Raw genomic sequence first — 14,574 nt, forward strand, 5'->3', positions numbered from 1 at the left:
GCTTGGATAGATATTTAAACAAAAATTTGTTCTGGCACAACTCATTAGGAACGGCAACGGGGTGAGGCGGGGCGGGACCGGGGATCACACTCCCCATCTCCGATCCTCGATGGTAAAATTTTCCCCATCCCCGGCCCCGATCCCCGACAGTGACCTATCACTACCCCCCGTCCTTGCCCCCCAACGGGGATCGGGTTTCCCCTACCCCGAAATTCCCCGGACCCAAAAAAAAACAAAAAAACAAAAACACCAACAACAACAAACAAACAGAGAGGGAGAGATCTAATATACATTGATAAACATCACAAACAACATCAAATAACATCATCAACATCAGGGCAGATCTGATGCTGTTTTTTTTTTTTTTTGAGTTGATTTGATCTAAGAGAAAGAGGGAGAGGGAGTAGAGATCTGATCTGAGTCGATCTGCTCGTCTGAATTCAAAGGGCAGATCTAAATCTGATCTGGCCTCGATCTGCTCGTCGCCCGTCGTCCTCCCATCTCTCTGCTGCTCATCGTCGTCAGAGGTGGCGCTCGTCTTCGTTGTCCTAGTTGGAGGTGGCATCCTCGGAGACGGACCGTCGTCGTAGTTGGATGTAGCGTCTCAGACGGAGGGGAAGAGAGAGAGAGGGAGTAGAGAGAAGAGAGAGGGAAGAGAGAGAGAAGAGCATTAATGAAATGAAACAAAAAATAGAAATGAGAGAGGGCTGAATGAGAGACGGAAACAAATAATAAAAAAATATATTATATATATATAGATCAGTTCGAGGACATACGAGGCGGGGCCGGGGATTGGGCACTTATCACCGTCCCCGACCCGAAATTAATCGGGAATTGGTTTTTGAATACCATCCCCGTCCCGTCGGGGGTATTTTTCGGGGAAAACCCGTTCAAATCGGGGTCGGGGGATCGGGTCCTCGTCGGGCCTGTTTCAAATTGCCATTCCTACAACTCATGGTTTTTCAATTTAGTTAAAACCACACTCTTAAATGTTGTCATTCTTTGGTGTTTGTAAGTTTGGCATTTCCTTTCTTATTTCTTTTGTCTATTTATCGTCCCACTTTTATGTTAGTTTAAACTATTTCTGACATCTTTAATGTAGAGCTTACTACAATCAAAGACTCATTTTGGATTTGTCGAGGCCTTAGATTATGCTGCCGCCTGTGTGATTCACAACCTTCACATCATAAGCTTGTAGGTTGAGATATGGCAATGCCTTGTTTTTGTGTATTCAATTATCTAGAGCTTATGGATAATAACAATATAGTACTCTCTCTGTAACTGTTACCATGTATGCATTGTAGCCTCTTGCTTCACTGGGCTCAAAAGATTGCAGTCCTCTTTAAAAGTATTTTGTTTGCTGTCAAGTTATATTGTCTCTTTCACTTCTAGATTTTAGGGTGTCATTCTTGTATGCTAATGGATAACGATCAAGAGCTTGTATTAAATGACGTTTTTCTATTTACAAAATTTTGTGCATGACTACTGTGATAGAACTGTTAGAAAGGTTCTTGTTTGAATACTGTGGTATTACTAAATTTATGTTTAGTAAACCTTTTTGGGCAAAGACATTTTCCTAGTTTGAGGTAACTTGGTGTGTAATGATATTGTGTTATTGAAAATTAGTGGTTGAATTCTCTTTGACCAAATTGTTATTGTTTCAATTAACAAATCACTACTAAATCTATACCGTGAGAAATGTAAATAAATGACTTGTTTGTGGACAAGAGTGGAAGGCAAAGCCCTGTATACATTGACATTAATCAAGGTTGGCTTTTGTTTAGTTGGGCTCATCCTGTTTAGTTGCTTCCCTAAGAACTTTGGAGGCCCACTTATTTTCCTTTTCAAATCAAACTTAAGAACCCAAGCACAGTTGGATATTATGGTTGAACTTTGGGTTAGGCTGCTTTCTCAGAAAATCCAGAAATAAATTCTACACTTTCAACGACTAGCACGACCCAGTTTACTGTAAAAGTATATGTATCTATAACAATAATACTACAAACACAAAAAAGTTAGAAAAAGTGCACATAATGTAGTGATTGGCTGTTATTAAGTCCCCAATTGTTTAAACAACACGGATTCAGTGCTCTCAATTTGCACTACTAATGCCAGCTCTGATGAGCAGGCAATGCAAGGAAAAAAAAAAAAGACCAAACTATCACATCAGTATGGGTCCACATCAGCCCCACATCATTAGTGGTCTATTAGTGGCCTAAAGCATTTTTGTTGTTTAAAAGACTCGGGATTTTTTTGGAAATGGGTCTAACAATGTATATTTATGTGCAATCTCGTCTTGCACACGATGTAAACATTCATACATACAAAAAAGAAAGAATGCAAACGGAGACCAAAACACCTTTCCCAACTTGAGTTTTGATATCATGTTAAGTTACCAGTTGACCCAAAAGTTAAAGCTTTGAGGAAATGGACCCAATAATATATATCAAGCTCATCGACAATGGAAACAAAGCATTCTTCTTGGTGGAGTGTTGACTCCATCAAGGATGAATGCAATGTTGAGATAACCATATTATGTACTCTTCTGTGCTGGTGTTGTTTTTCCATCTATAATGAATCTATGAAAGTTGTTTATGATGATTGGGGTTCTAGATTATTGAGCAGGGGACTGTTATCCCCAACTTCAATTAGAGTGGAGACAATTAAGATGGATGTGTTACCTAATCCTGTCATTCAAGCTTAAATCTTTTGGGAACTTAGGTTTTAACTTTAGGTCTTACTGGATGTCTTTCAAGTGGTTTTGGAAAAAAAAAAAGGAGTTGATTGGCATGTGTCAAAGTCTGGTAGTTGGTTTTGATGAGAACTTATCCTATATTAGGTGCTTACTTTTGAGTGGCCACCGACAGTTTGGCATGCCTTTTGTTGATGCTTGTAGAATTCAATTGTTTGTGTACAATTTGTTCATTTTGCTAAGCTAATCCCTTGAGAGAGCATATTATAATGTCTAACAGTTTTAGCTTCAATTGAAGGGTAAGCTATGTAGGAAAACATATATGTGCAAACTAAGAAAGAGTTGGAAGGTTTATTCGAGATTATTTTGCTTGAGATTGCTTCTAAAAGTCTTTATTGACTATCAAGAGACGAAAAAGATCCGTACAATCGACCTCACTTGATTGAAACGCAAGGTGTAATTTGATAGTTTACTCCTAAAGGTCACCCTCACCTTATGCTTCAAAACTTCTTTTTTCCTTCTCTTATCTGCAAACCAAGAGTTGGGATTGGCTTTTTGTGAGACTTTGAGAGTTTGATTTTTTAGTTCATATTTTAATCAAATAATCAAAAAGTTATTAAATTAGCTTGTTCTCAAACGAGTCCTTAGTTGGCTCAATTCAATTATGGTTGCTACCTGCTTAGAGGCTTTTCATTCAATAAGAGTTACCATGTTAACCTCACCCCACTGTCATTTATTGCCAACCCTCCTGTTAGGCAAATTTTATTTGTAGTTTATATAGCTTGAAATTTAAAATACTTAACAGTCGTATTTTAATAAGTTAAAAAAGTGGTTGATAAGACTTTCCAAGTTTTCAGCTTATTTGTTAAGCTCAAAAAATCTTCTTTTTTTTTTTTTTTTTTTTTCTTATATAGAAATTTTCCAAATCCGAAGTATAAAAGACTAAAGCTTATTGTTACAATAATTAATCATTCATGTGTTTAATTCAAAACATTGTACTTAGGCACTACTCTATAATTTTGTTGGATTCTTTCGTCTATCTATTTTGGAAAAAAATATGCATCACATTTATCACCATATTTAATATATAAATGCCAGACCCTAAAAAAATGATAAATTTTTTTACAATATACTTGTATCGGTGTGGAATTTACATCATATGCATCTAGCATCATTGACCTGTTTTCTATTTGAAGGGTGTAGATATGGTTCTTAAAACAGTAGGACAAGGTTGGTAGTTTTAATCATTCCTCCTTAAACAAGTGTGGCAATTCTTATCGGCACGTAAATCATCTGTTGACTGTCTTTTGATGTTTACTTTTTGCCCTTTTCGATAGCTCCAACATTAATTCAATGAAAAGGGCCTAAGTGGAACATGCTAGTCTTGTGGAACTCTTTAGTTCTAAAGCCGTGATTGCTTGGTAGTCTTTTCATCTTCAATTTCTTTCCCAAAAGCAACGAAATGGAAACATTGAAAATAGTATATTTGTCCTTTTTCAACCAAAAAGTTTTGGATAAATTTCAAAACCTGTTTAAAGTTTATTTAAAACACAAATTATTTTTGTGATTTTAAAAATTATAAATATTTTTTTATTAAAATTTTTTATGTAACAAAAAAAATAAAATTCTTAATTACTCTTTCATATAGTAATAAAATGATATAAATTATTAACTAAAATATATTTATGATAACATTAAAGTGTTAATTGACTTTATTATTATTAATAAATAGGATAATTTGTTATGCGATTTAAAACTTAAAGGGACATGATATAATTTTCAAAACCACAAAGAGTAATCTGTATGTTAAGTAAACTTTAGGGGGTGTAAGTGTAATTTACCAAGAAGTTTTTTTTTGGGGGGGGATAAATTATAGATATACTCCCTAAAGTTTGTTTAAAATACGATTTGCCTCCTGTGATTATGAAAATTATATCCCACCATTTTAAATTTTAAATTTTTAATTTTATAAAAAATGACCAATTTTATTAATAAATTATTAAGCCAATTAATAATTTTTAATAATTTCATAAATTTATTTCAATTAATATTTGAGGTAATTTTATCGTTGTATAAAAGAGCAGTTAGAAATTTTATTTTCTTAATTAATTCTGCTAATAAAAAATTCAGATAAGAGAGTATTTATAATTTTTTAAATCACAAGAAATAATTTATATTTTAAATAAATCTCAAAAAATATTTTTATAATTTATTTATTTTTTCTTTTTTTTCTTTTCTCTCTCTCTCTCTAAAGGATTCTCAAGTCAAGTTCTATTTTTATGGTCCACTACAAGTTATTCATTATTGTCTTGTTAGGATTTGACATATAAAATTCCGTGTTTTCACTCAAAAGAAGTGGATAAGATTTTGATGTTTTTGCGTAAAACCAAAAAAATTGAATGAAAAAATATCACCCAATGATTGTCAAATGAGTAATGATTCATCCCCCTTTTCCACCCACTCCTTTGACCCCTTCTCTCTCTCATTGGTTACCTTTTCTTTTTCTTTTTCTTTTTTTTCCTGCTCCTCTAATCACCCCCTGCCACGTGGCAAAGGAGGGGTGAGGGGGTGACCCCCAAAAGGGGGTCCCAAGCATTATTCTTGTCAAATTTTGTTTTAAATGTTTTCACTGTTTTAAATTATATTTGAATTAGATATTTTATGTCACACGAGACTCCCTATATAATATTTGTAAATTATCTTTGGAGATTTTTACATTTTACAATTCAAAATGCATTGGGGACAGGAAGGCGGAGGTTTTTGGCATAGTAGATCCATGATCTGCTAGATGTGGAGCATGTGAACTATTTATTTGATTGAACTTTTTTTTTTTAATTTTTATTTTTAATATTCAATTGAATTTAAAAAAAAGGAAAATAATTATATCATAATTTATTTAGACACGCATGAAAGGTTGGATAATACAGCAAAAATAGGTAGAGATTGAAGTTGGAAGGCAATGCATAAGCCTAATTTTTGCACATATCAAACATTAATACCCCCAAATATCAATGAGATAACTACCAAATTAGTGAAGAATATTCATATTTAGATGCGGGAAAAAAGAATTGGCTTCATATAATTTCTAGTGAAACTAGAGTACTAGCTAGTAATATTAAAAATAATAATAATAACAAACAAAAAAAGCTAGTAATATTAAATACATTCTATACTATTAGCATTTCTAGATTGAATAATAATCAATATTTTTCACGCTTTATATATGTAGCACAACGTATCCATATTTATCTCAAATTTTATTCTTTTGAGGTCGAAAGGGTAATAATAATTAAAAAAATCATATTATCCCCTTGTATCTGTCTATTATCCACCTTATTTATTTGTGTGTCATTTATTTATCCATCTATCTGTCTATATATCTGTTTACCTAATTTACTTATCTATTCATATCATTACCACCGCCTATCGTCATTGGCCCACTTTTGATGACTTTCCTGGTGAACTTTTCGGCAATTTTTTCAGCGATGACAAATTTTCCGCTGACTTGCTGGCGGTGGCAGTTTAACGGTAGTCTAGCAACAGTGGGGTAAAATAAAAAATAAAAAAAAATTCAAATCAATAATTTGTTCTTCTGACTAAATAATTTCATTAAACATGTCACTATAACAAAAAAGATTAAACCTTGGACCAAAAAATATATGACACATTTGTGTGGATTTTTCACCATCTCTTTATTTATTTTAGCAATACTAGAGATCCAAAAAAAAAAAACAAAAAAAAAACAAAACAAAACAAAACAAAAATTATCAAATATTCTATAAAATACTCACATGGGTGTGAGACTTACATAACACTCATGTGACTATTATGTAAAATAATTAATACTTTATTTGGGTCTAGCATTTTTGATTTATTCAGTCTCCAACTGTGTTTGTATCCACAGTTACACCATTACATATGTCACAACAAATATAAAATTTATTTATTTATATCCATGTTACAGCAGTACATATGTCACAACAAAATCTAGATTTCTGTATTGATGGACTGTAAGTAGAATATGCCTACATTATAAGAGTAGCGTTGTCGAATATGGCATCCATGTATTATTTTGTGGGATAATTGCATTCCACGGGGATTTTTTTTCTTTTTTTTTTTTTTTTAAAAAAAAGGTAATTTAGTCTCACATCATCTTATGAGATTTTTTTGTTTAATATAGATTTTCTTAGCACATATGAAAGATTATATTTCCTCCCTGAGATTTGTAAATTTATTACAAATTATCTTTTAAATTGTTGATGTCATATTCTAAAATTTTTTAAATGATCATTTTACCCCTTTTTTTTTCTACCATTTCTTCTTTCTATTATCATGGTTACATTTTACAACTTTCCATCGTTAAATTATACCTGAATATATTCTTGTTGAGTGATGATACATAAACATAAATTTTATACAAAATTTTCAAACACGAAACAAAACATCCATAAATATGATTTATATTTACAACAATATCACTATCACAATATTTTTATGATATTTTTAGATATATTTAAAAAGTATAAAATTTGTACAAAATTTTTTTTAGAAAATTCATTGTATAAAACAAAATAAGATAATGTATTAAATTTTATATTTTATATATATATATATATATATTTTGTATTAGGTGTATTTTTAAAAATAAAAAAAAAATTATTTAAAATATTAAAAAAGTTCAATAAAAAAAACACGAAAAATAAAAATAAAAAACTCAATTTTTTGTGCGAGTTAAACCAAAGAAGATGATTGTTAGTTCCCTTGAAATGACATGAACAAAATATCTATATTATTTTATTATTTTATATGTATAAGAGTTACGAGCTAAATATGTCATTTTAATCTAATAAAAGGATAAGTAAAACTTTTTAAATGTGAGGGGGAGATCTATATTAAACAGAATCCCATGGGGTGTCAGTGTAATTTCCCTCCAAAAAAATTACAAATTCATGAAAAAATTTACATTTTTAATTATTAATATATATAAATTTTTTTCATAATTTATAATTAATTTTAGAAAGTTAGACTGATTTGATATTTTTCCTTATTTTATTATACTATTTGGAAGACTAATATTCGTTATGCTTCTACTTTGGATAACATCTCTTTTGCTTGTTATCAAAGGGTAAACCCCCCCTAGAAATGGCAATGGGGCGGGACAGGGCCGGGAATCACCCTCCCCGTCCCTGATCCCCGATGGTGGAAACTCCCCCCGTCCCCGGTCCTGACCCCGACGGGGAGCTCATCACTGCCCCCGCCCCTTAACGGGGATCGGGTTTCCCCGACCCCGAAAAGTCCCCGACCAAAAGAAAAAAAAAAAGAAAAATCAGTTCCATGATTTCTTCAAACTACAACAACAACAATTAAACAGATCTGTCATCAACAACAACAACAATTATTAACAATGTTGTTCATCACCATTAACAATCTCATGAGCTCAAAAATTTCAGATCTAACAACTGTAAATAATAAAAAAAAATTCAGATCTAACAGATCTGTTGTTTATCACCATTAACAATCTGATGAGCTCAAAAAAAAAAAAAAAAAGATCTAACACACACACACACAGATCTAACACACACACACAGACAGATCATACATATAGACAGATCTAACACACACACAAACAGATCTAACACTGATCACCGCGGTAGTGATGGTGATGTCGCCGTTGGTGAGAGAGGGGGGGACGGGGCCAGCGGTGGTGGTGATGTCGCCGTCGGTCAGAGAGGGGGGGTCGGGGCCAACGGTGGTGGTGATGTCGCCGTCGGTGAGAGAGGGGCTCGCTGTCGGTGAGAGAGAGAGGGATCGGGGCCAGAGAGAACAACGAGAGAGTGAGAGAGTGTTGAAATGAGAGTGAGAGTGAGAGCGAGAGAGAGATATATCAAAGAGTGAGTGTGTGAGCAGCACAGATTTTGTATATTATATACGGGTTTGGTTATATATATATATAAGGGGTATAAAAGTAATTTTACTTTGGGGAAATTCGAGGATGGGGTCGGGGACGGGGATCGAGCCGGGCCGGGGCTTAAACACTGATCACCGTCTCCGGCCCGAAACAGATCGGGGATTGATTTTCAGATGCCGTCTTCTCCCCGTCGGGGATATTTTTCGGGAAAAAACCGCTTAAATCGGGGTCGGGATCAAGGATCCCCGTCGGGTCAGTTTCAAATTGCCATCCCTACCCCCCCGGCCAAAAAATATATATATATTATTATGTATTTTTTCCCCATAAACATTACAAATTTTTGTAGCAAATATTAACTAATTTAGTGATAGTGTGATGATAATGTGATATTAGATCTTTTTTGTTATAACAATTGTGATACAATTATGTACTTTTATGGTAGTATTATTTATTTATTTATTTTTATGAAAATGTTATTCAATCATAATAGATTATATCATATTCCAAATTATTGATCAATATTTCAATAAAAAAAAACAAAAAACAAAAAGGTGTAACATTATCTTAAGAATACATTAAAAAAATAAATAAATAAATAAATAAAATAAAATAAATAGCATATTAATTTCACTTTAGAAACTGAGATACAAGCATTAAGCAATGGTTAGGATGGCTACAAATTGGGAGAGAGAATAATTAATAGTTGGTAATAGAAAAGACATTAAAAAAAAAAAAAAAAAAAGAGCAAATAAAGAGTATTTTGGACATTTCATTGCAAAAATTAACAGTGTCTAAGGAAAAGTTAACAGAAGGGGGAATTTGTATATTGTCAGCTAAAGTAAGGGAGGTCAGTATAATTTTTCAAAATTATACGAGAGGTTCCTGTAATTGTCAGAAACCTCAAGGGAGGCAAGTGTAATTTACCCTAAAATTTTCAAATAAAAGAGAATTATAATGGCATTTTTTTTTTTTTTTTTTTTTTTTGACCTTAAGTCTCTTTGGAAGTAGCTTTTTAATGGCTTTTGATTAAAATATAAGATGAAAAAATCAGCATATTTGTTAATGACTTAAGAAAAATATAAAATGTAGTGTAATGAGGGTTTTTTTTTTTTTTTTTTTTTTTTTTTTGCGAGACCTGCCCAGACCCACCATTATGACTAATGAGTCGATTTTTTTTTTTTTTTGACTTTTTAACTAAAGGGGAACTCACTGATAAGTCTTATACACAAAATTCAAAATCCATCTAGTCCTAAAACAAAATACTTGCACCAATTAATCCTATATATTTTTAATTGTTACCAAAAAATCTTATCTTTTTTAAAAAAAAAATTTAAAGACGCTCCTACATCCCATCACCATCGGACTTCCATTTGACAGTCATTGGAGACTCGCCAGAATATTCAAGATCACTGGGAAGCTGCTAGAATATCATCGGAAATTCGCCAGAGTATCGCTGGAATTTCTGAACGTCACCAGAAGTCGTCGAAATGTCTAGAATATTCACTGGAAGTCAAGAGTATCGTCGAAAACTCATCGCAATGTCTAGAATATTGCCCAAAAAAGAAGAAGAATAAACTGAGAAATTAAAGTAAAAACATAGCAAAATGTGTTAAATATTGATAAATTGAAAGAAGAAAAGAAACCGAAGAACAATAAACAATACGAAAAAGCTTCGTTGCTCGAGATTTTTTTTGGCTTGAGTGGCCTGAACATTTTCTCTCCTCTCTTCCTTTCCTCTCCTCTCTATCTCGTCTCCTCTCTGTCTGTTCAAAAACTCTCTGCACTTCACCTCTCATCCCTCTCTCTAATTTAGGTTTAATTTTGTGTGAATTTATCCATTTTTTGACAAAGAAAAACAGAGACCTCTCATCTCTCTCTCTAATTTGGGTTTGATTTTTTGATTTTTTTTCTTCTTCTCTTAAATAGGTTATTTATTTATTATTTATTTATTTTTTCTTGCTGGGTTTGATGAATCTCTTAATCTTCTTCTTCTCTTAACTTCATGAATCAAACTCATTTTGTCTGTTCCAAAAAAAAAAAAAAAAAAAAAAAAAAAAAACCATTTGTAGAACTCTATGAGCCAAAAAAAAAAACCATTTCTTTGTAATGAAGACCCAGAGAGAGAGAGAGAGAGAGAGATGGTGATTTTGGATCTGTGATGTTGGTGATCTGAGATGGTGATGATGATGATCTTGGATCTGTGATGTTGTTTGTTGTTTGTTTGTGATGGTGATAGTGATCTTGAATAAGATGAAGCTGTGTGTTGATTTTGGACATAAAGATTCCAAACGAAGAATGAGGGGGAGTGAAGCTCTGTGTCTTCTTCTTTCTAAAGACAGAACAACAAACAACACAGAGAAAGAGAGTAAAAGAAAGAAAAAAAAAAAAAAGGTACCAAAATGACGTATTTTTGGTACCTTAAGCCACTCGAGCCACGACACTTTCGAGCTACCTAGCGGGACTGTAAACAACAACATTGAAAAAAAAATATGGTATTTTTAATTTTTGTAGGGTTTAAATAAATAATTTCTAATATTGATCAAACTGAAAAGTAAGCTTTAAAATTGTAAAATGTTACAGTTTTCAGTTTCAAAGTATAATTTTATTAAGTATTTATCCTTATTAATCAAACTGAAAAACATGTTATGAAACTGTAGAATTTTACAGTTCTAAATAAAGTTATAAAACTGTAAAATTTTACAGTTCTAAAGAATGATTCAATTCAAAACCAAAAAAATTAAAATTGTACAATTTTATAGTTTTCACTGCTTGCAATCAAAACTTATAAATAACTTGTTCAGAGCTTGAAATTTTCTTTATTATAACATGAAAATAGAAGTACGTAGTACAAAAAAAAAGTATTAAAGCTGAGAGATCGAAGGAAAGAGACAGATATAAAGAGATGTTTGTACTCCGATAACTATTTTTTGGTTTAAATCTAGTCGGATCTAACGTAGATATACTCAGATCGGATGTATGTACATCAGATTTGAATAGATCTACTCATCTTCTTTGTCAGAAACTCATCTCTTTCGTCGTCGATGAGTATGAAATAAGGAGTTGGTTCTCAGTGGTTGCCCTTGAACCCCAATTAATGGTAGTCGCAGATCGTCAGTGACTGTAGATTAAAAAGAGAAAGAAAGAAAGGAAGGTGTGGTCGTGGTCGTTGCCAATATAAGAGAAAGAGAGATACAGAGAAGACGTAAGGTGTAACGAAAGATGAGAAGATAAATAGGTATAAAACTTTTAAGTCTATCTAAAAAAATGTAGGATTAAATAGAATACACATTTTTTAAAAAAAGACTTGTGAATAATTTCTCCTTAACTAAAATAGTCATTTGTCAACCAGGCCCATCGTATATAACAAAAGAATCATATTCATCTTGGTGTTTTATAAAACTTTTCCAATATATGCAAGTAATCGCCCCGTATATGTTACCAATATTATGATGGGAGTCTACTGGGAGTAAATTTCAAAATTAATATTATAATAGTCATATTTGTATTTCAAAAATTATCTGCCATCTCATTTATCATTATCATATTAGTTTAATTACCTGTAGTTGTCATATGACTCATATATATTATCAATGCAGTGGTAGCATATAATATAAAAAATAATTTTTTCATAAATGATTATCATAAATAATAGTAATAAAAATTTATTAAACATAAAATAATTTTTGTTAACCACATATTTCATGAGTATGTGAGAAAAAGTAAATAGGAGATTTCCATTAACCTTACCGTGGGGGGCCACTACTGGGTAATATACATGCAAAGAATAGACAAACTATAAAGAATTGCAGAAGAATACATGTAAGAAATTTTTTTGTGAAGTTTAAGAGGGGCCATAGCACTCTTTGTACCCCGGTCTGCCAATAGATAATTTTAAGGACAATTGCAGTAAAATAGTATTAACATCAAATATATATATATTTTTTCATAATTTTATTTGTGAATGATTTTTTTTTTTTTTAAAAATAAATAAAAAAAAAACCCAAACACACAGATAAAAAAAACCCTGAATATTTGTGACAATCCTACCCTCAATGTTAACAAGGCACTCCTTTTGTTCATGCCAATGAAATGTCGAAATTGCCCTTCATATTAGGGTGACCCCATTGACCATGGATATTAATGTCTTTTCAGTAAATAATTGTCCAATGTTGTGGTGCCCCAAGCATATCTCAATCATGATAACGTCTTTTCAGTGAGCAATTACTCAATATCATCAATGAGATTTTGCTAATCAACTCCCTACTCATTCATTTGTATAACATGTATGGCCTTTTTTTGGTAAGAAATTAAAAGTATTTTTTTTTAACTTTTAATCTCTTTTCAGTTATATTATCTATCTATTCTTTTACACGAAAAACTAAAAACAATCAAAAATTTATTTTTTAACATATTTTTCAAAATAATCCATATATGACAAACAATTATTCAATATCATCAATGAAATTTTCCTAATCAGCATCCTAATCATTCATTTGTATAACATGTATGGCCTTTTTTGGCAAGAAATTAAAAGTAATTTTTAAACTTTTAATCTCTTTTCAGTTACATTATCTATCTATTCTTTTACACGTTTTTTTTTTTTAAGAAAGAAACTAATACAAACAATCAAAAGTTTATTTTTTAACCTACTTTCCAAAATAACTCATATATGACATTAATCTGAATTGTTTCATCAAATATATCATTAATGAAAAAAATTAGATTAATCGAACATACATAATTCTATGATCAAATTCCAACTTTCTAAAATACATTATTAAAATTATTCTAACCATTTTTTCTTTTAAAAACAAATGTGGTCTCATTTTGAAGTTTCTAATTAATTTGATTTTTTCATAAATGATTTGCTCAACAAATCCTATAATATAAAACTCCAAATCAACAATATAGACTGAAGATAAGATCCCATGGGCCATCACAAAACCGTGCGGTGCCTATAAGGCACAAGACACTCTCAATTTCCTTTTTGGAGAATGGCTAAAGTTAAAATACTAATTCATAGTTCGTTTTGGAAACTAATTTCCAAATCAACCTTGAATATCTACACAAATGAATGATGGACTTGTGATTGTGCCAATACAATAAGCCCCAAACAGTTTTTTGGATTTTTGCAGGGTAGGGCTTGAATTCTGCAGCACTGGCAAAATTGATGAATCACTGACAAAACTCTCTCCCTCTCTCAAACCAGCTGTTCATGTTGGGTGCAAAGAAGAAAGACTCCACGATCGGTGTTCTGTTTTCAAGCAGCGGAACAATGTGCGCTCACAAAAACCAAATGCACCACAATAATACAACTATAATCGTTAAATAACAGACCCAAAAAAAACAAAAAACAAAAATAAACAGAGTTAAATTTCTCAATGAACACTATGTTCGTTTATTTCTCTCTCTATAAATTAGAAGTTTTCGTTTTTTCTGCTACAAATGATCCAGTCAATATAAGAATTCAGATATAAACAGTCACAGCAAAAACGATGGAAAGAAAACATTTTCATTTCAAGTTTCCAAGAAACCGGTCTTCCTGAGAATTGAATTCCGAACTTGGCTCAAATCCCTTCCCTTGAGAGTCCTCCCATTTCCACTGCACAACGAGAATGCCATTTTTCGCTCGTAAGTCCGCCGACCCAATATCACATGTGGCGGCACAACCTCTCCTCCATCGTCGTCGTCGTCGAACAAATCCGATTCCACGCGCTGAAACCATGAATTCCCAGAAACCTTTTCCGGAATATTCACAGGAACAGACTTATTTTTCTTCTTCCTCGGCTTGGGTTTTTTATTTCTCGGAACCCGGGAATTCAAATGACCTGAAAAGCCACACTCATTAATGTCGTCATGGTGATCCCCTTCAACATTTTCCGGGAAAAGGACCTCGGATTCCTGGATTTCATTTTCCATGGAAAAATGGAGTGGGAATTTAGAGAGACGAATGGGTTTGTAGAGTTTAATAGAG

The 14,574-nt window shown here is 32.2% G+C and overlaps 1 protein-coding gene across 1 annotated transcript; it reads right to left on the bottom strand.

Annotated features, from left to right (window-relative positions):
• Positions 1-14,117: 14,117 nt before the first annotated feature.
• LOC114256558 (protein S40-3-like) lies at positions 14,118-14,519 on the bottom strand. Its single transcript, XM_028196220.2, has one exon. It carries the CDS (start codon positions 14,517-14,519, stop codon positions 14,118-14,120), a length of 402 nt encoding a protein of 133 aa, XP_028052021.2.
• Positions 14,520-14,574: the final 55 nt, after the last annotated feature.

The sequence above is a fragment of the Camellia sinensis genome, chromosome 9, assembly GCF_055761805.1.
Source record: "Camellia sinensis isolate YWXY chromosome 9, ASM5576180v1, whole genome shotgun sequence".
NCBI classification, from domain to species: domain Eukaryota; kingdom Viridiplantae; phylum Streptophyta; class Magnoliopsida; order Ericales; family Theaceae; genus Camellia; species Camellia sinensis.

Bases quoted from the DNA above. Each gene is read 5' to 3' on its own strand.
- LOC114256558 (XM_028196220.2), bottom strand. From the start codon at position 14,519: ATGGAAAATGAAATCCAGGAATCCGAGGTCCTTTTCCCGGAAAATGTT.